A 23,224-nucleotide genomic window follows, 5' to 3' on the forward strand; every position below is an offset into this window, starting at 1 on the left:
GAAAAATGCTGTTCATGATGGAAAATAATGTCTTAGTGTTGCTGGAGTTGGACGAGATGAGACCGGAGTAATACTGTGATTTGGCATGGGAGATGGAGTCCTTGTAGAGAGAAATCTGAGCAGAATATAAGTCTTTATGGATGGTGAGACCAGTTTCTTGTAGAGTATTTCAAGCCTCCGGTTAGTAGCTTTCAAGGAGCCTAGGGCAGGGGTGAACCATGGAGCAGACCGAGTAAAATATACAGAGTGGGATTTGATGGGAGCAAATGAATTAACGATAGAAACCAGACCATTATTGTACTGAATGACAAGATCATCAGGAGTAGAGGACAAATTTGGGGTCAGGGTGGCAAAACTGGAGGACAGGGAGGCTAGATCAATGTCCTTAATATTACGAAATGAAATGATACGGGGTGACTTGATGATGGAGAGACGGAGGGGAACAGAAAAGGAGATGAGGAAGTGGTCCGTGAAAGGGAGCGGGTCAGCTGTACAGTTGGAGGGGGTCAGGCTGGAGCAGCAGATCAAATCCAGGGTGTGACCTTTAATGTGAGTGGGAAAATTGGCATATTGATGAAAACTGAGGCTGTCCAAAGATGAGGAGAAGTCTTTGCTGAGGGGGAGGGCCGTATTGTCCATATGAATATTAAAATCTCCTAGTAAAATTACATTTGGGGAAAGGGTGGACAGATGGGATAAAAAAGCATAGAGTTCATTTAAAAACTCAAGGCTGAACTTGGGGGGACGATAAACAGTGACAATTATTGTGGGGGTCGGGCCGGAGAGTTGACAGGCGAGGCATTCCAGAGTGGTGAGAAGAGGAAGGCTTACGGGAAGGGCCTTCCAAGTCTCGCGATAGAGTACCACCACCACAGCCTGACCCACGTGGTTTGGAGAGGTAAACAAATCCGGGAGGAGTACAGTCATTGAGTTGTGAGAAATCGCCAGGTTGTTGCCAAGTTTTGTTCAGACAAAGAAAGTCTAGCTTATGGTCACTGATGGTATCTTGGAGGAGATGTCCTTTACCAGAGAGGGAGCGAATGTTGAGAAGACCAAAATTTGCAGTGCGGAAGTCCCTGGCGACAGGAGCATTAGCCCGACTAGCCAGCCGGGCTAACACGCTGGAGTCGACTGCTCGGCAGGTATTCCTGGGTAGCCGCCGGCAAATCATGGACCAGAAGGAGGGTATTCCTTTGGAGCCGTCGAGATGGAGGTTCCGCCGGGACCCCCAATGGATATACCGACGGCGAGGCTGGAAGGTGATGCCAGGGAAGAGGCACAGAGCTGGTGGTGGAGATCCGGAGTAGTGAAAGCGGAGGTTGAAGAGCTCCGCCGCCGAGTACTGGAGAAGGCCATCCACGGACAGAAGAATGAGCGACAGGATGATCCAGGCCAGTGAGAGGCACAGAGAAATCCTGCTGGACCACATTATGGAGTGAAGCAGGGAGGTGGTGACGTGGAACCAGAACGCAAGCTGAGCAGGTAGGTGAAAATGAGTTCTCACCGACACAGGGATATGACTCGGGTGAAAAAGAAGTAAAAACACAAAAAGTTTGCCGGCGAGCAGCGGCAGCCAGACGCGCCAGTGTTCACTCAACCAGAAGTGATGGGAGGAGGTTTTGGCTCAGAATCTCACGATTTGGCTCAGAATCTCACAATACATGGCCGCATTCATTCTGTCCTTAACACGGATCAGTCGTCCTGTCTCCTTAGCAGAAAAACAGCCCCAAAGCATGATGTTCCCACCCCCATACTTCACAGTAGGTATGGTGTTCTTGGGATGCAACTCAGTATTCTTCTTCCTCCAAACACGACGAGTTGAGTTTATACCAAAAAGTTCTACTTTGGTTTCATCTGACCACATGACATTCTCCCAATCCTCTGCTGTATCATCCATGTGCTCTCTGGCAAACTTCAGACGGGCCTGGACATGCACCGGCTTCAGCAGCGGAACACGTCTGGCACTGCAGGATTTGATTCCCTGCCGTTGTAGTGTGTTACTGATGGTGACCTTTGTTATTGTGGTCCCAGCTCTCTGCAGGTCATTCACCAGGTCCCCCCGTGTGGTTCTGGGATTCTTGCTCACCGTTCTCATGATCATTTTGACCCCACGGGATGAGATCTTGCGTGGAGCCCCAGATCGAGAGAGATTATCGGTGGTCTTGTATGTCTTCCATTTTCTGATAATTGCTCCCACAGTTGATTTTTTCACATCAAGCTTCTTGCCTATTGTAGATTCACTCTTCCCAGTCTGGTGCAGGTCTACAATTCTTTTCCTGATGTCCTTCGAAAGCTCTTTGGTCTTGGCCATAGTGGAGTTTGGAGTCTGACTGTTTGAGGCTGTGGACAGGTGTCTTTTATACAGATAATGAGTTCAAACAGGTGCCATTAATACAGGTAACGAGTGAAGGACAGAAAAGCTTCTTAAAGAAGACGTTAAAGGTCTGTGAGAGCCAGAGATTTTCCTTGTTTGAAGTGACCAAATACTTATTTTCCACCCTGATTTACAAATACATTTTTTAAAAATCCTGCCATGTGAATTCATGGATTTTTTTCACATTCAGTCTCTCACAGTTGAAGTGTGCCTATGATGTAAATTACTGACCTCTGTCATCATTTTAAGTGGGGGAACTTGCACAATCGGTGGCTGACTAAATACTTTTTTGCCCCACTGTACATTAAATAACTGTATATCCCTAAAGATACATTCACAAGTTTTAAACAGTTATGTTTAGGATATAAAACCTTTCACTTAAGGTCGCTGTAGTTGTGTCATTTGTAGAGGCATTTAACAGTAACGACAGGGTGCACTCTGCTCACACAAAACACTGCAAACATGAGAAAGATAATACTTACAAATTGCTCTCACACACAGTTCTGTGGATTCAACTCATAATTATTCAGTTACCAAGTGCTACCAAACTAAACTTTTGAATAGAAAGAAAAAGTAGTGCTGCATTGGAAAATATAAAAAATAACGCCTTGCAAAGAAGGATGAGGGGTGTGCACTGATCTGTGCTCAACCTTTTTTCATCTCTGAATCATTCTGAAAACCACTATGAATGTTTTTGTAACTACAACTGTAAGATAAACTCTTCCATGTGATCGAAAATTAAATAAACAAGATTTTAAAACAAACACAGACTGATTTTGGCTAAAATGGACCACGGCGAAAGCTGAAGCTGTGCACATGGTATAAATACACTCACTGGTCACTTTATTGGATACATCTTGCTAGTACCAGGTTGAACCCCCTTTTGCCTTCAGAGCTGCCTTAAGCCTTTGTGGCATAGATTGAATAAGGTACTGAAAACATTCCTCAGAGATTTTGGTGCATATTGACATGATAGCATCACGTAGTTCCTGCAGATTTGTCGACTGCACATCTATGATGCGAATTTCCCATTCCTCCACATCCCAAAGGAGCTCTGTTGGATTGAGATCTGGTGACTGTGGAGGCCATTTTAGCACGGTGAACTTGCCATGTTCAAGAAACCAGTCTGAGATGATTAGAGCTTTATGGCATGGCACATCATCCTGCTGGAAGTAGCCATCAGAAGATTGGTACACTGTGATCATAAAGGGATGGACCTGGTCAACAGCAATATTCAGGCAGCCTGTGGCATTGCAATGATGATCAATTGGTACTAAGGGGCCCAAAGTGTGCCAAGAAAATGTCCCCCATACCATTACACTACCACCACCAGCCTGAACCGTTGATACAAGGCAGAATGGATTCATGCTTTCATGTTGATGCCAAAATCTGACCCTACCATCCAAATGTCGCAGCAGAAATCATGACTCATCAGACCAGGCAACATTTTTCCAATCTTCTATTGTCCAATTTTGGTGAGCCTGTGTGAATTGTAACCTCAGTTTCCTGTTCTTAGCTAACAGGAGTGGCACCCGGTGTGGTCTTCTACTGCTATAGCCCATCTGCCTCAAGGTTTGATGTGTTGTGCGTTCAAAGAAACTTCAGCATATCTTGGTTGTAACAAGTGGTTATTTGAGTTACTGTTGCCTTTCAGCTCAAACCAGTCTGGCCATTCTCCCCTGACCTCTGGCATCAACAAGGCATTTTCACCTACAGAACTGCCGCTCACTAGTTTTTTCCCTTTTTCGGACCATTTTCTGTAAACCCTGGAGATGGTTGTGCTTGACAATCCCAGAAGATCAGAAGTTTCTGAAATACTCAGACCAGTCCATCTGGCAACAACAGCCATGCCACATTCAAAGTCACAAAGTGGGAGTCAAGGCATGGGTGGAGACTTATTTCATCCACACTTCCTGTTAGGAAAACGCTTCTGAAAGAGGCGTGGTCCGGCGGACCGAGAGAGTGGCACTATGCAGTGATAGACAGTACCCTTCTCAACCCCCCGCGTGCACTTTTGGAGTTTCTCAGTCTAAAAACGAGTTGTTAACGAGCGCGTGCATGCAAGCACACACTCACAGTGGACTTATCGCTCAGGAGAAAAGCAGGCACAGATTCTGCAGCATTCTGGAGGATTTCCTGTTAACCGCGATCATTAGATGAAAAAGGCGAGAAGGCATTTTTTTTCAAGAAGGCGAGTGGCTCAGATCGCCAGTGTGTCATATCTGCAGGTGAGTGGCTGAGCCAGGTGGAGGTGCGGCTGCTTCACCAGAGGACCAGTGCAGATCAGCCACATAGTAATTTGCTGACAATGTCACGTTTTTCAGCTTAGCCATCAGCCACAGCTGATTCTAAAAAAAGTTTTCAGAGTTTTTCCTGCATTCAAATTTGCGTGGCGGCCGCCTCCAGCTATTTTTGTGCCGCCCCAGCCTGATTTCGCTCAGCCCCCAGCTATAGGGATGTTATTTTAACTGCAGTTACAGCATTGCGCCACTATAGGGGCACTGTATCAGCAGCGGTGCGCCGAAAAGCGCTAAAACCGCTGCAGAAAAAGATGATCAAAAATAGCTTTTCTTGCTAGTTGGTATATATCTATGGTTGGTGCTATTGTAGGGTGACCATACGTCCTCTTTCCCCTGGACATGTCCACTTTTCACTCTCTGTCCGGGGCGTCCGGAGGGGTTTCCTACGTTGATCAAAATGTCCGTTTTTTCATCCAGGAGCAGGGATCGAGATATGGGGGGCTAGATATCTTTCAGGGAAAGATCCAGTTTCTACCTATATTACAATATTTATGGACTCTCAGCATTGCGGGATTCTGTTGAGCGGAGAGGACGCAGAGCGCTTATCGTTGGTGCGCCCACTGCGTACGGTACACGATGCATTCTCAAGGTGGCTCAACAAAACTCTTATTAATAACACATGATTGTTCATATCCGTTCATGTCCTCTGGTATTCTGTCTTTTAATCGTTCCTGACGCGCTCCGCCAGAGCCGGATTAAATAAATGGACTACACTAGGCAGGCTGCATTTTTTGGCAGCACCCGAAAGCATCGTGAAAGTTAGCCTACTCAAAAACACCTGCTAGCTTTGTTGTGTCCCGCTCTGACTCTGACCGCTTCTCTGACGTCCTTAATTGGGTGGCACTCAAGTTGTAGGCTACAGTCGTAGGCTGCCGTTAATGTGACGTAGCTAATGTCTATGGTTAAGATAAACATTGTCACTATTATTAGTTAATTAATAAATATTGAAACAAATTGTAGATAGGAGTCCTATTTATTTTTAATTTTGTCCCTCTGTCTGGGCCCCATCCAGCCAATCAGGCCCTAGGCATGTGCCTACTTTGCGTTAATCCAGCTCTGCGCTCCGCTCATCGTGTGCTGCGGTGATTTCACCTCACTGACGCAGCATCGAAACGCGCACTCCGCTTTGCGATCAGGAGATCCCTTTGATCTGCTCAAAGTAACTGATGAGGTGAAGAAGTAAGAATTCAGGCAGCAGTTTTCCAGGAGAGTTTAGAGGAGATGCAGGAAGATGAGAGACAGGACAGGACAGTGAAATAGTCACATAAAAACAAGAAAACAAAGCTTGAAAGTCAAATGTAGGTAGATTTACCTCCACTACACTTTTTTATTTGTATAAAACAATAAGTTATACACATGTAATATTTATACATTTGATACAATTCAGATCACCTTCAAAACTCAGTCACACACCCAGGGCCGTTTCAAGGCATTTTGGGGGCCAAGGCAAAACGGAACACCCCCCTAACCCTAACATAATAGACATGCCACCATTACATTGTTAGCAGAATTAAATGTTATTACCATTTCTAATACAAATGCATGTTAATGAAATGCATTATATTTTACTGGATATTTGTATTTGTTACTTTGACTAAGATGAGTGTTATCAATACAAACCTAAAGTGTTACTGAAATGTAGGTCAAATATTTAAAAATATTTTTTACTATAAATATCAGAAGGGAAAAAGGGAACTAAACACTAATCTAATGCATATTATTGAGCCTTTTATAATATTTTGCCCCTAAAAAGGTGAGGCAGTTGAATACACAGAGTATGCATGTGCTGGCGCATGGTCAGGATGGTACCACCTCTGCCTCAATTTGAGCCAGGAAAAACCCTGGTTTTAACCTGAAGATGGAGATATAATTATGGTTTTCAGCTGAAATATTAAATTTAAAGTAAGTTGCACTAAACTGCCACACCAATGATTACACATGTCTACACCACCATTAGACACTCATCTATACAGGTTATCAGAAAAAAAGTTAATTTAGGTGTTACTTGCACTTTAAATGACATTTCTTTCCCATTCTGAAGCTCGGTTTGAACTGCATGTCAACATGCCTGAATGCATTGAGCTACCACCGTGTGATTGACTAGTTAATAATTTGCGTTATTGAGCATTTGGACAGGCGTACCCAATAAAGTGGCCAGTTCGTGTATCGCTCTGTAAAGGCAACATTGATGAACAGTGTGGTGTACGGCTGCAGGTTTTGGAGCAGGTGCTGTGTTCTCATTTTCAAACCTGTAGGGGTGTGTATTGACTACAATAGATACCCATAGATAGGAGATGAGATGATATTTTGCTCTACTAAAAGCCAGATGACATTTGCAATTACTTAAACGGAATTTAATTGAAGATTTCAGGCCAGATGCTTCCTAGACACATCCAGTTTTAACACAAGCTCTCATTCTGTTGGGATGAAGGCTGTAAAACTGCTGCCACCTAGCAGTTGGAGTTTGAATTACACCACATAAAAGATATTCAATACGTCTTTGTATGTAAATTTTCAATTGTGCAAATGTCTCACTATGGAATGGTCCAGGTGGTTATCCCTCTCATCTGCAGTTTAGTTGTCACCCATCATTAACATGAACTCAGAAGTCTTCAAACTGGTCAGCAACTGTGAAATGTTTGTTCTTGTCAGTTCCCAGATGCCTGAAGACTGTTGTTAAAAAATAGGTGATGAAACACAGTGATGCACATTACCACGACATTGCATCACATTTGTTGGCATCAGACAGAAAAATGAGCATGTCTTTACTTTCTCAACAACGTAACAAAACAAAAACAAGAAACCCACATGTCTTAGTTTTAGTGTGTTATATCTTACTGTTATTACTTGATTAGAGTTTGAGTTATTTACATGTGATTTCAGTAGTTTCAGTATTTTTATACAGTCACATCACTACAATGTTAAAAAGTTTTCAAATATGTAAAACAAATAAATATATTACCACTCTCTTCCTGTTTCTCCTTTCGCCCCACTCAAAATGTTTTATTGCCTATCATTATCCAGTGTGAATCACCTTAATCTTTCTACTAACAGGAAACAATTTTCTCCTCAGAGAGAAAATTTGCTTAAAAATTGCAGCATTCAGACCTCCCTTCTCACTGGAGTGTAAAAGCATGCACTCCTCTTTGATTAGAATCCAAAACTTTTTGTTGCTCCCACGTTGATCAGATCAAAACATGTTCTTACCAAAACATAAATCTTTGCTGAACTTTTAGCTGTATTTGATTTCAGCAAAGTAATCTAGATTGTATGTTCTTTACTGGATAATGATTATTAAGAAATATATTTCATCAAAGCATTTTCTTCCTTAACGAAACAGCTGAGAGCTCCTTCTATTATTGTGTGTATTTATCTTTGTCTATGGTAAAAACACCTTTTAATAAGCGCAGGGATTAGAATTGTTTTTGCAATAATAAGGAAACGTGGCAAATTAAAGATTTATTGTTTAGATTAATCACATGTTTGATTTACATTAGAGTCATGAATCAGAACTGTGGGTTCTTATTTCCTAAACTCACAGTGAAAAATTACAATCTGCCTTTTACTTTCATTTATTTTATGTATTTTCTTCTATACAGTTGTGGTCTTAGGCCCCAGTTATCTGTGATTCAACTATGACAAAGCCGCTACTCATAGTAAAGTCACTTTTTACAATGGATCATGTTGTTGAGGGCACTTCCATACACTGTAGCACGTTATTTTTTTGTCTCAGCCAGGAGGGAATACTGACTCTCAGGAATATTTTTCTTAAGTATTCTCAGACTCTCCAAGATCTTCTTATGGAAAATTTGTCATTCCTAGATTTGAAGTCCATGAACACTGACATTTTGTGTCGAAGGCTTGGCTGTTCTAGGGTCCTTGATTCGAGCTTCTTCTTTACAAAGATTGTGGGACTCAGTCTTAATTAACAAATGAAAGTCAAATCCAGCCCAACAAAGCTACGGGGTTCTTTAAAATAAATGTGCGCTCAGTCCGTCCCATCCCACAGGTCCTGCTTCAAGAAAAATTGGCTATGAGAATTATGACATTTATCTGGTGGAGAGGGATATTTCCCTTTTGCCTTGTTCTGTTTGAATAAATTTGTTGAAAATCCTCTGCTACCATTGACTTCCATACTGCAGTTGAATAAGTCATCAGGGAATAATTTCCTCATTCGTATAAAAAATACCAGGAAAGAATTCTCCTAACACATTTTTTGAAAAATTTTATGGTAGTTTTAAAAAGGGCAAACTATAGAAGGATGAAATGATCGCGCTGTATTTTCTTTTAGCTATAGCTTTTCATTAAAATAATCCTTTGGGTCAAGAAAGGTCAAGCTGTTTATTTTCTCTGAGCTGAAAGCCATGAGCATCACTTTGATATCAGATCATTGTCATGGACAGACGATGGCTGGATTTAATGTAATGTTACAGCGCGGCTATGGGCTGAGCTGTACATTACCAGCATTTGCAGTCCTCTGTGATGAGCATACAGTAGCTACTGACTCTGAAATGCTGCTACTCAAAGGTCATCTTAGGATACAAACAAATGTAATCCTTTTGTAAATGCCATTCATGTTGTTTACTGTGTAATAACTTTGTGCTTGCTGTGTTCTTATCTCCTTTCTTTCCATATGGAGTTCATTTATTTACTCCTAGAATTTTACAGAAGCTCATTTAAGGAGGCTGTTCTCCTTCAAGGAAGGTGGAGTTTTGTGTTTTAACAACTTCTCCCTAATCTCTCTAGACACATGTAGCTCTAGGGCTTCATCTAAGGGATCAAATGTTTGACGTGCCATGAAACTACCAATGTCTGCTTCCAGCACGAAAATGTTTTAGGCAGAAGAGAACTGGATGTGATGATTTTTCTCCTAGACATATGTGCACCTTGTATTACAAAGATGGATAATCTGATATTATATCCCAGTGCATTGTGACAAATGATAACTTTCATTTTGCAACAATCATTTTATAAATGTGTATTGTCTTCATTACAGGTCTCGAGTTTGCCTATTCTGCAGCTCCCAAGTCCATGCAGAGTGCCATCATGGGGCTCTTCTTCTTCTTCTCTGGGATTGGCTCCTTTGTGGGTTCTGGTTTGCTGGCTTTTGTCTCCCTCCAGATGATTGGCTGGATGTATTCCCCCATAGATTTTGGTAAGACACATCACCAGATGGTAAACACCTATGGCCTGGTTCATACAACAGGATATCATGCAGATTTCTGACCTGATGCTCCTCTGGCAATCATAAGGTCGCACCTGATTACCGTCCTGGAATTGAAGATATTCTCATCACATATTCCTGCCATGTCTGGTGTGTTAAGATTCTTCTGATTTGCTTGAAAGGACCTTCTGCTCTGATCATATATCAGCACTTTCAAACATGTGGTTTTATCTTGGTCTAATTTTTGTCCGTGTGAATCACGCTTTAGCAGATTAAAGCAGCTGTAAGTGGAATTTCTGGAGCATATTAAGAAAGTCCTTAATGATGGTCATGATCTTTGAATCGATCATATCGAGTTGAGCCAGCTGAGGTGTTGGTAGTTGGTTGATGCCACTTGGATGCCTCCCTGGGGAGGCCCCCAGGTCTACCTTAAACTAGAGGATCCCAGTGTCGTGGGATCCCATCAGTGGATGTTGTGGAGCTTCCTCAGTAAAGAGTGGTTTGGACCTCTTTGTTGGGACTGTTATTCATGTAACCCAGATAAGTGGACAAAAATGGACAGTCCTGCCCAGGCTGGGATAGGGAGACAGAGTTGCCATAGCGACGGCAGCTTTCCACATTTCTTCTGAGGGGGGAGAATTTGTTGCAGCCTCACAGGCTCAAGGGCACCAGATTCAGATTAAGAATTGTTTTTGGGCCAGACAGAGGTCATTTTCTCGATGTCGTAAAGTTCCGTTGGTCCTCAACCTCTCAAAATTCCAATAATGGCGTAAGTTAATCTATCCCAATCTGTGCTGATTCGTCCACTCACTCCTTGATGGCATCCATCTTTTGTGCCAACGCATGAATCTCAGCCAAAGTTCCAAGCTTACGACTCATCTCGACAATTAGATGAGTCTGTGAATTCACAGCACGGTGTAATCCATCCCTGAGCTCAGGGAGAGCTCCAATATTCCTCGACAGCTCGTTAATTTTCCGGTAAGCCAGGAAGCCTCCTAGGCCAAAGAGCAGGAAACCTGACACCAACATCACGAATATCCAGACGTCTTCAGAATCCTCTACAGACAGCTGAGATTGGCAAATCAGGTTCCACTGTTTCCAGGAGTCCATGATATGCCCAGCTGGCTCTGTCCCAGAGAGGCACCTCTTTCCATCTTTGGGGGACAGATCTGTGGTCCCTCACACTCTACTGGACGAAAGAAATAGAGAAACCTTAAATAACAAGCGTGTTACACTCACAGGTGCTCACATGGTGCTCTCAGAAGTATGGGCTTCGGCACGCTGTCGTTGCCACTAAATGCACTATGATTTATTATCGTGTGGTTGTTCAGTTAAACAATGTTGATTTTATATTTCATCATCAGGTTGACGCAGTGATAGCTTGCTCCTGATGTATTGTTGTGTGTCCCATTTTTTCTGTTCTTTCTCTTTCTGCAGGTCTAGAAGCAGACTCTTGTTCATTATTGTTTATTTTAGTGGAACCCCCCACCCCCTCCCCCCTCTCTCCCCACCTTTTGTCTTTTCCTTTCTCTTTCACCTCTGACTCCGTTTCTGGTCGGAATTACAAAGCATTAAAAAACAATAACAATAAAGTTTTAAGTATCAGGCTGACATTAAAAGCAGACGCTTTGATGCTCCACCTGAGAGTAAATCTGTAAGGCTTGTTACCAGCATTCAGACATCAATTCTGTTTGCTTCACAGCCAGACAGGACACGGTTTAAAAAAAAAAAAGAAAGAAAAAATTTTGTCAATCGCGTTAAGTGACCAACTGACCAGGTCCATTTTAGTCATTTCAGTTTCCAGTTTCCAGAAAAAATGCAGAAGCAGCTGCACACCCAGAGACAAAGAGCCTTGGGATAAGATAGGGAGGAGAGGAGGGAAAAAAGCGTCTGTAGTCTCCAAGAGCCAGAAGAAGTTCTTGTCAGAAAACTGGAATTGGTTTTAAATCCTTTAAGTAGGCTTGTTTTTGCTTGTTTGCAGTAGATTGTATTCATCGTTCTTTGCATCTAACATTTGTTAAAACTCACTGTATGATGTCTTTGCAAGAAAGAGGTAAGATTAGAGTTGTGAGGCATTTAGCAGCTGAGACTTCAGGTATATTTCCTTTAGAGTTGACTTAAAGGGACAAAACGTCACTGAAAATATTTCTGTGTGAATTCAGAGTAGAAATCTCATTTACCTCCCGAGTGTTCACTGATCATTCTCCAGATGAAAAACATCTGCCATAAAAGTTGATGACCAGAACTCGTTCAGTAAAAAACAGTCTTGAAATTCTTTAAAATATTCTTGTCACAAAATAATCAAAAGACAGTTTGATCTCTACTCTTACATTTGTAAAGGTTGTCCATAATCCACCTGTATTACAGTTTACCGGTGCTGTTAGAGGGCGAGTAAATGATTACTGAAATATTGATGTTTTAAAGCATTTGTGTTTGAATTCCTCAGGCAATAGTTTATGTCGATTCAGGATACAGGAATTAATTTTCCTGGGCTCCTGTTCTGACCCTGTGCAATTTTAAAATCAATTTAAACGATTTAAATAAGGTACAAAAGAGAGTATAACAAACTGTGCTACTCTGGGATTTTCAGTGTTTCACAAAATAAATTAGCATGCCAGTTAAACAACACAAATGTTTGTGTAAATCTGTCAGAGTGGCAGAGTGAATAGCCCGATTGTGGTAGCAGATGGATGGACTCCCTAGCAAGCAGAGGCCCCCAATCCAGATGCACTTTTTCCTGAGCATGTGACAAATGCACCAGTGCTGTAAATTGTTTATCCACAAACACCTAATAACTCATTAATACAGCGAGCCGACAGGTAGGGAGTTAGTTCTGATGATGTTAGCACTAGAAGATGCTGGGTTTGCTTTGTGCATCCCTTCTCTGCTCAGCCATGCTTTGCTCAAGGGGAAGTTAAACTGAAACCAGAGTTCGAGTTTGACTCTCCTTGCTTTCCAAAACAAGTCACTTAAAAGGTGAGTTGCAGAAATGGAACAAAACGTCCTTCTGGCCAATGATAAGAAGCACATGGCACAAAGCTTAGGCATTTACAGTCAGGGATCATGCAGTTTGTTTTTGTGGCTGTTTTTATTTTTATAATTTAACTTTTTTTCCTTGCAGTTTGCTGGATGTTAGCTTCTTACACATCTCACGGCTCTGTAGGTGGAATGGATTCAACTTATTTCCATGGCTGCAGGCACAATTTTGTGTGGTAAACATCATCTTGGGTGAGCTGCGCTGAGTTGTACTGAGCTGTGCACAGTTCCTGAAGACAGACAGCAACATTAATCACAGGCTGGGGGTCTGATTACACAGCCCAGCCCCTCTTAAGTAAAGCTGTCCCTGGAGCGCTACATGAAGACGGCAATGCTGGTTTGGCACCACACTGGTGAAATGCTCAGCTCTCCTGTTGTGCTGTAACTTCATCGTCCACCCGTTCCTACAGAACTCCTAATGTTAGGAAGCAACTGAGACAAAGTTTCACATAAAAACCTTTAAAGTTTCCTCAGTAATTGCAAAAGACTGAAAAATGTACTCACTTTTTTAAATGGCAGCAAAATTATTGTTCTTCTGATTAATACTTTACATTATATATTATATTTCAATACACTACAATGACACCAGATCAAGAAGCCCCAAACCATTAATCTGTCTTTTTTCCTTTATTCCATCCACTAAAATCACAACTTCTTCAGCAATAGACCACAGGCTGTCAGATTTGGCTCTGTCACTTCATCCAATATAATCACCAACACTGGTGCCCAACAGGGATGTGTTCTCAGTCTCTTTCTGTCCACACACTACACCAGCCTCTCACCTGTCACCACATATTTCAAATACTCAGAGGACACCTCTATCCTAGCTCTTCTTAAGGACAGAAACTCTGTAACTTCCTACCACCAGTCTGTCACCCACTTTAATGAGTGGTGCTCCAACAACGTCCTCAAACTGAATGTGGATAATACCAAAGGAGTTATTAATTCACACCAAACAACATCCCCTGGGCCTGGCACCCATTATCATATACAGTAAAACAGGTGAATGTGTCAGTAACTTCAAATATCTCGGATTCACACTGGACAAAATACTTTACTTTGAGCAACATGGTATAAACAATCACAAACATTCCCAGCAGAAACTCTTCCCTTGGCAAGCTCTGTTACCTCTCTGTCACCCCAAAGCTTCTCTTATTGTTATACATTAGCATTATCCAACCCATCCTTCTCTAATCTCCCTGTTACTTCGTAAGCTGTCCATTACCAATAGGAACGAACTAACCAAGGTTACCAAACATGTCAACCTACCCATCTAAGATCTCTCCCACCTAAACAATAAAGCCATCACAGGTATGTCTCGGCCCGTCAGCAGTGACCCAGACATTCCCCTCCATAGCCGTTTCTGCCTGCTGCCCTCAGGTTGAAAAAACAGGACTGTGAGGTGAAAGCAGGCGTTCGTCAGTAAAAGCTTTGTCATTTCTGCCATTGCTGCCCCCAACAGTTTAAAATGCTAATCCTCCTCCATACCACTTTCATATTTATTTATCTGTCTGTCTGTCTGTTTATTTTTGTAGCTCTTTTATGTCATAATTTGATATTTTATTGCCGTGACTAAAGTGACCTGAAGCATTCCAAGGGAAGTGCAAATGTTTAAAAAGACACTTTTAGGTTTCTTTTTTGTTGTTGTATAGCGCCTTTCAGAGTCAGAGAACTCCAAAGCACTTTACATTACAGTGTAAAATTCATCCATTCATACACACATTCACACACTGGTGATGATGAGCTACGATGTAGCCACAGCTGCCCTGGGGTGCACTGACCGAGGCGAGGCTGCCAAGCACAGACGCCATCAGTCCCTCTGACCACCACCAGCAGGCAAGTGGGTTAAGTGTCTTAAATTTTTTACCTAAAGTTTACTTACCAGACCGATACAATTTGTGATAAAATGACAAACATTGGCTGATATTTATGACTGGGGGTTGAATCTGCAACCCTCTGGTTATTGGGCTACTCCTTAACTCCTCTGTTACCATCGCCCTAACATTTAAAACTGTAATCCTGTCCTGTTTTGTCCTCCATTATTACAAGAACAAAAATATTCTGTTCAGGATGGAATGAATCCTGGTATAATCTTTGCCTGTAAGGATACACCAGACTCAACCTTGAAATTTGTGGAAAATTGACACATTTTGTGTATCTTTGGAGTTTGGGCTGCCTTGCTGCTTCACTGTGACGTAATCCTACGTAAGAAGGATGCCACCTTAGGATTTGGACACAGCCACATTTTTATTTAATGTTAGCATGTATTGCACATTGTGTTACTCACTGTTGTCAAGTGAAAAGTTGAGTTTATCTTTTGGATTATTGTCCCACTTTAGTGTCCGAGTTTCCATGGCTGCTTTGCTCCTCTTTTTTATGTATCATCTCTTCTTTGTTTCTTTGTTCTACTCGTCTCTGTGCTCATAAACTATAGGCTCAGCTTGTTGTTTACTCCCATCCCTTCAAACCACACAAAGCCTCAGTTTATTTTGTGGTTTCCCAACACATGCTATGCTGTGATTTCTGAGCAGAACACCTTTTTAATATTACACAGCTGAGTGTGTTTTTAGAGGAATGACCAAACACAGACGGCAGAATTGAGAGATGCAAATTCACAAATAAGACAAAGTATTTTTTCCACAAATGAGACAAAAGTGATGGCCTTCGTTTAAGAAAAGTAAACACCCGTGTGTGTGTGTGTGTGTTTGTGTGTGTGTGTGTGTGTGTGTGTGTGTGTGTGTGTTTAAATTTTTTTTGTGTTTTTCATGATGCTAATGGTCATAATGAGACCTGATCTAAGTGACTACTGTACCATCATGGATGTATGAAAAACAACACTGTACTCATGCATGTAGGATAGTAGAATAGGATAATACACCTTGTATGTATGTGGCTGTAAGCTTTTGGCAGCTCTCTGCATCAACCACATATTGTATGGAAAATATTGAACGCTCAAATCCCTCAGCACATCATTTTATGCTGCATCCAGCTGAATACTCATCCATCTCCTTCCTTTGTTGTGTTCTTTTATCATTCCGTTGTGACTACTGCATCCATTTCTATCAAAGACTGCATGCCTCCAATTCAATTTCATAAGTCAATCAGAGATTAACCTTTACTCTCTACACAGAGTGATCCTTTAAACAGCAGGAGAGTTTATGTCTCTAGGAAATGGCTTATGCATTTTAATTTGCTCCCCTTTTGTTGGGAGTATCATTCACTCAAGAGTGGATGGCTTTTGTGAGGCTCTGTCGTCGCGAGGCAGGAAGTGCCCTTTTCTTTGGCCAGTGTTCAAGTCCTGACTGATGTTATATCAGATGTCTGAGACGTGTTCAGATATTCACCAGGAGCTGACATTCGCACATCCTATTGGGTCACACTCAGCAAAATGTCAGGGTTTTAATGGAAGTTTTTAATGTCAGATCTGACAAATTTAATATCAAGTTTTACTTTTCCTTAAGGGGCTTTTATAAATATTTTACTTCCTTTGTCTGATTTTAAGACACTCAGGGGTAACAGATTCTACATAAATATTGTCACCCTTTGCTGGCCATTTTTCTAAACTTCTGCATCAATTATAAAGTTTTCTGAGGCAGTGGAGGACTGCAGTTAATAACTGATTTATAGCTGAAACAAACACGTATTGATTTTCTTTCTGATTTCATTCTAAAACAAAGGATGACATCAAAGGCACTGAAGCATAGATATATTGGGTTATTGGATTGAAGGTCTGGGGCCATTGATCCATTTTCAAACATTAATTTGGTATTGACTGGTTTTATCTGAGCTCGCATTGTCTGCACAAAGCCACTTGCAGGTAAATTAACTCAGTTGATGTCACTCACATATTACTGTCTTTGTTCAGTGAAATCACAAGGCTGTAATTTCCATCTCAGAAGTAATAAAGCAAACCTCTGAACACATGGAAATCCTTAAAGTGTCTGCTTAATTGTTTGTTTAGCATCGTTTTCTCTCTTGCTTTGGATTTTGGCTTTAAAATAGCTGTCAAATACTTCCTTGTTCAGTATTTTGCTGCTGTAATTAACATTCGATAATTTTCAAAAGTGCTTCGGCAGCTAAGTAGGCCCTGGGGGCTGGGCAGAGACTGAAGCAAAGAGGTGGAGTTTATTTAATTAAAATTAAACTGGAGCAAGAAGGCTTACAAAAGTTTAACCTCACACAAAATTCAGAACTTTTCTACAGCGTGGATGCTACTTTATTGCCAGTTCCTTTTCATTTCTTTCATTATAGGCGCTTCTCTAGAAAGTTTTTATAAAAACTAGAGCGGAGATTTGGAAATCTTAAAGTTGGTAAAATCAATATTTATTTAACATTTGGTATTGAAATTCAGAGTTTTCCAAGGAAGCAATGTGTGATTTTCCTGGGCATTGCTTTAAATCTTGTACTTCCATCCATCCATTCATTCATCTATCTATCTATCTATCTATCTATCTATCTATCTATCTATCTATCTATCTATCTATCTATCTATCTATCTATCTATCTGTCTATCTGTCTGTCTGTCTGTCTGTCTGTCTGTCTGTCTGTCTGTCTGTCTGTCTGTCTGTCTGTCTGTCTGTCTCTGTATCTTCAGCTGCTTACTGGAGGAAGCCTTCCTAAAATTTTGTTCTTTCACTCACCATATGTATGCAGTGGTTGTAATGTGGACTCCGACATGCTTAAAGACACATTCCACAAATTTTACATCTTAAAATAAAGTTTTTTGAAAGGTTTTGGAGGCATACTATCATGTTCATTTTGGGTGCTGTGATAGTGTAATGGGGTCCCTCGGTCCACTGCCGGAAGTACTGACTTTGTGTTGCTTTATGGCATTATCACGTAGACCCCATAGACATGAATACATACACACTCACTGGGTACTGGAGATTGTAACAGCGTTGCTGCCGTATTGGTTTCCTCACTCTCCTAAGTCAATGCATTGTAAGCAACTATGCTCATTTTTGTGCAGCCTACGGTTGCAACAACCGACGTACGATTGAAAACAGATCACATGGGATTAATAATGACTTTCTGAGCCTACCTGATAGGATTTTGTATTTAAATGTATCTTTATTTATTTTGTTCAATTTTGTTTATATTTTAATGATGTGTCTGATTTTGTAGAAAAAGCTTGATAAAATGTTTTTTCGTTGGGTAAGCACCTTCCTCAGTAGAAATTAATGCACTGGGGTCAATTGGAGAGCCATTTAAAATGGTGGCTGACCACTATGGCAGCTCCAGTAGGCAGTGCCAGTCCACGGGGCGCCTACGTATATATGTCTGTGGTAGACCCGCAGTTTAGAGACTTAAGTAATGGCAGATCTACCAAAAAAAAAGCTAGAAATCACTTATCAGAGGAATCTAGGAAAAGGAAAAGAGAATGTGATAGAGCAAGAGCAAAGATTATAGTTAATATTGGATCGGCTTTTCCTCGCTGGAGAGCTCTTCTCAAAATAACGGTATGTACTACGAACTCTGACCTAGCTGTGCTGCTAGTGGATAGGTAAGTACTAAGTAATAAATTATTTCACCAAGGTTACTGTTTGGTTTGGCAAACGCTTGTTATAGAGTCCTGATAAAACTGAAACACCACTTAATGTGTGTGTTTGGGCACACAATTTGGAAAACAGCCAGTAAACATGCCTCTTATGCACGACAAAGAGGTTTGATTATAACAGTGAAGTTACACAGCAAACCTTGAGAGGGCGATAGTGATCATCAGAGTTCAGCAGTGTGTCTTTAAACTCCTCCACCTGAGGCAGTGACTCATTCCAGTTGGTTATCCAGCATTTTCCACCTTTATATATAGATTATAAAAATATCCAGTTATTTTCACACTGCTGTGAAATGTGCCCATACATACAATTTTGAATGCTTTGTTTCTTGCAGTTCTGGCATTAAGTCTTTGTCAAAGACTCCAGCAGCAAACTCTGTTTTAATGTCTGTCAAGGCGAATTATTGGCTGAACACTCAAGAGCTCTTACTTCAAATACACGTTGTCTTATAATTCATGAATTATTTAACTGCTGCATTGGTTTTTGATCCATCGCTCTCAGCTTAAACCTTTATTGGATTAAAATGACAACAGAATAGGTGAGAGCTGCAATAGGGGTCAAAGTGCATGTCGGGTTTTCCACTTGTCAGTGATTTCATTTATGCTCTGGCAGGACTTCAGCCTCACCAGTGAACTCTGTGTTCTTTTGATACAACTTTTCATGCTCTAATGATGGCCCAGTGCACACAGCATTGACTTTCATTCCATTTTTAATTATCTACAAGAGCATACAGCTAAGAAGATGAAGAGAAGCATCGCTAAGCTTGATCCTCATGCGGACTTTATGGTGTGTAATCTGCTCTACCAGTGACTAATGACAAACAACAGTTGTTGTATTCAAACCTTTCATTAGTATTTTATGTTAACAGACCTGTGTGTAAAAGAGAAGAATCAGTGTTTTATATTCTCATGGTGGTAGCCCAGTGCAGAACGTTTGGCCCATCACCTCCAAAGGGTGGGTTGAAAAGAATCTAATTTTTAGAGATCTTCGAGATATTTTGAATCATGTTTTTTGAAAGTACTTCTGCTATTTGAAATGAATAACATCAAAAGAGCAATGCTGCTTCTGTGGTGTGCTCTTGCTGTGTTGAGTTTCAAATTCCATCTTTCAGTTCTTTTTAAAACACAGAAAAGGTTTATTTACCTGCAACGTTTCGTTAGCGGCTGCAAACATCATCAGGCTGACGCAGATGATGGCGTCACTTCCTTTGTTTATCCGTCCTCTGCTGCCTGCTCTCCCCTCTCCGATGATGCAGTCCCATGCGCGATCCAACGAGTAAACTCCATCGTCTCTGTTCATGGTCTCACATCCACATCTCCTTATCTCGATAGCTTCTTTTATCCATCTTTTGCATTTCTGTTGTTTGGTGTTTATGATCCTTGTGTTGTCCCAGTCCATTATATGGTTTTCTCTTGTGCAGTGAGCTGTTACGGCTGACTTCTTTTTTTGTACTTTCTGCTTCTTCTTTTGTGTGTTTTCGATGTGCCTCTTTCTGGCACTCCTTTCTATGTTCTATTGTTCGTGTGTTGAGTTGGCGTCTGGTTTCTCCTATGTATGTTTTATTGCAACGTTTGCATGGGATTTGTAAACGACTCCACATTTAAGTCCAGCTGGTATCTTGTCTTTTGGGTCTACTAGTCTGTTTCTAACTGTTGTGTATGGTTTTGTTGGTGTGTTTATGTTGTGTTTTTTCATTGTTGCTCTTATTTTCTCTGTTATGTTTGATGTATGGTAGGGTTATCACTGGGTTTGGTTCTTGTCTTTCTGGGTTTCTGGTTTCTTGATTTGGTTGTTTTTTCTTTCTGTTGTTGTTTGTTGTTTTCCTTTGTTTATTGCCCATGTCGGGTATCTGCAGGTCTTTAAAGCGTGTTGTATGTGTTTGTCCTCTTGTTTACTGTCTCTTTCTTCTGTTATAATGTTTGCTCAGTGATATAATGTTCTCATTACTGACATTTTGTGTATGGTGGGGTGTTCTGATGTCCATAATAAGTATTGGTCTGTGTGTGTTGGTTTCCTGTAAGTGTTTATGTTTAGGGTCCCGTCGGTCTGCCTGGTTATTTTCATGTCCATAAATGCTATACTGCCTTCTTTTCCTGACTCATATGTGAACTTTATGTTGCCTGTGTCGTCAATGTTATTCAAGTGTTGTGTTATTGTTTTTGTTTGTCCTTTTGGTATGATTTCCAGTATGTCGTCTACGTAGCGTTTCCATAGTTTTATTTAGCAGTTTGGGGTGGGCAGTGGCTATGGCTTTTTGTTCTAGGTCTTCCATGAAAAACTCGCAGAGGGTGGCTGATAATGGGTTACCCATGGCGAAGCCTTCCAGTTGTTTGTGTACTGTATTGTGTTATCATATGTGAAGTAAATGGAGTTAGCTACCAGTCCTATCAGTTGTGCTATGTCATCTGCTGTGAGGTTTGTTCTTTTGTGTAGAGTTTTGTCCTGTCTGATTCTGTTAATTACTATGTCTATGGTTTTTGGGTTGTGTTTTTGTGAACAGGGATGTGACGTCATGTGACATGAGTTTGTCGTTGTCTTCTATTGTAATATTTTTTAGTTCTTTTGCCATTTCTATTCTATTTTTGCAGTGTTGATCTGTGTTACCTAATGACTTTGCTGATTTCTCTTGCCATGTTGTATGTTGGTGTACCTATGCTGTCTACTACTGGTCTAAGTGGGGTGTTTTGTTTGTGTATTTTTGGTGTTCCATATATTCTTGGTATTATGTTTGCTGTAGGAATCCAGTGTTTGTAAATTTTTTCTGTTATTTTGCCTTTTTCTTGTAGTGGCTTCAGTATTTTTTTCATATTTTTCTTAATGCTTTCTGTTGGGTCTTTTCTAAGTATTTTTTATGTATTTTGTCCTGTATTTCATCTGTAGTTTATATTTTTCTTTGTCCATAACCACTGTGGTTCTTTCTTTGTCTGCCGGTAGAGTAATTATCTGTTCATTTTTGGATAATGCTGTCATGGCTGATTGTTCTACTTTTGTAATATCGCTGTGTTGAATTTGGCTGTTTTTTAATATCCCAACAACGTTATTTCTAAGTTCTGCTTTCTTTCTCTAATCCGTGATCTGTTGACATGCTAGTTCTGTTGCTACGATAAATTCATCACATGATATTTTCTTTGGTGTTACTGCAAAGTTTAAACCTTTCTTTAATATGCTTTCTTCTGCTTCTGTTAGTTTGTATTGTGAAATGTTACATACCCATGAGCTTTGTGTGGAGTTATCTTGTATTTCTTCCCTCTTTTTCTTGTTGATGAGTTTGTTTAACTTCTTTATGTGTCTTTCTTTTACTTTAATGAACTCTAATTCCTGTTTTTCCATCATGTGTCCTTTAATTAGTTCCTCTGTTTGTTCATCAAGTTTGTAATTCCTTTTTAAGTCCAGGTGTCTTCTTTCCAGTTCGTTTTCCACTTGCTTCTGTTTGGTTGTGACGTTTCTTATCCTTTCTTTGAGTAGTGCTCTCTGTGCTCTTTCCATTATGTTCTGCGCTGTCTTGGTCCGCATCGGTGTTTTCAGCTGTAGGCTTGTTGGTGTGATGTTTTCGTCCCGGCATCTTAAATTGAAGTTAAGGTGGTTCCTAAGACGTGCGTGTTTTTGATGTAATCATTCCAAACAGCGGAAGTCCTTTGTTCCTTGTTGTCCGTATTTTTCTTTTAACATCTTTGGTGTGTTCTTGCTGTGTTGAGTTTCAAATTCCATCTTTCAGTTCTTTTTAAAACACAGAAAAGGTTTATTTACCTGCAACGTTTCGTTTGTGGCTGCAAACATCATCAGGCTGACGTCAATGGTGGCGTCATTTCCTTTGTTTATCCGCGGGCAGCAGAGGACGTTGTTGCCCTCTGCTGCCCGCACACCAACAAAACCATACAAAACAGTTAGAAACAGACTAGTACACCCAAAAGACAAGATACCAGCTGGACTTAAATGTGGAGTCGTTTACGAAATCCCATGCAAACTTTGCAGTAAAACATACATAGGAGAAACCGGACGCCAACTCAACACATGAACAATAGAACATAGAAAGGAGTGAGAGAAAGAGGCAAGTCGAAAACACACAAGAGCAGCAAAAGAATATGCAGAAAGTACAATAAAGAAGTCAGCCATAACAGATCACTGCACAAGAGAAAACCATATAATGGACTGGGACAACACAAGGATCATTAACACTGAACAACAGAAATACAAAAGATGGATAAAAGAAGCTATCGAGATAAGGAGATGTGGATGTGAGACCATGAACAGAGACGATGGAGTTTACTCGTTGGATCGCACATGGGACTGCATCATTGGAGAGGGGAGAGCAGGCAGCAGAGTGCGGCAACGTCCTCTGCTGCCCGCGGATAAACGAAGGAAGTGACGCCACCATCGGCGTCAGCCTAATGATGTTTGCAGCCGCTAAAACGTTGCTGGTAAATAAACCTTTTCTGTGTGCTGAGCCCGGCCACCCTACGGAGGAAACTAATTTCGGCCGCTTGTATCCGTGATCTTGTTCTTTCAGTCATTACCCAAAGCTCATAACCATAGTTGACGATTGGGACGTAGATCGACCGGTAAATCAAGAGCCTGGCCTTCTGGCTCAGCTCCCTCTTCACCACGACAGATCGGCTCAGAACCAATCCGCCTGTCGATCTCCCGATCCCTCCTACCCTCACTCGTGAACAAGATCCCAAGGTACTTAAACTCCTCCACTTGAGGTAGGACCTCTTTCCCGACCCGGAGTTGGCAAGCCACCCTTTCCCGGTTGAGAACCATGGTCTCAGATTTGGAGGTGCTGATCCTCATCCCA

The 23,224-nt window shown here is 41.2% G+C and overlaps 1 protein-coding gene across 1 annotated transcript in view; it reads left to right on the forward strand.

The window, feature by feature from the left end:
• Positions 1 to 23,224, forward strand: part of slc15a4 (solute carrier family 15 member 4) — a 49,233-nt gene that overhangs the window by 20,187 nt on the left and 5,822 nt on the right. Inside the window, exon 8 of the mRNA XM_015972130.3 lies at positions 9,671 to 9,829. Coding sequence (XP_015827616.3) covers positions 9,671 to 9,829 — 159 coding nt within the window. The remainder of the gene's footprint in view (positions 1 to 9,670; positions 9,830 to 23,224) is intronic.

The sequence above is a fragment of the Nothobranchius furzeri genome, chromosome 17, assembly GCF_043380555.1.
Source record: "Nothobranchius furzeri strain GRZ-AD chromosome 17, NfurGRZ-RIMD1, whole genome shotgun sequence".
NCBI classification, from domain to species: domain Eukaryota; kingdom Metazoa; phylum Chordata; class Actinopteri; order Cyprinodontiformes; family Nothobranchiidae; genus Nothobranchius; species Nothobranchius furzeri.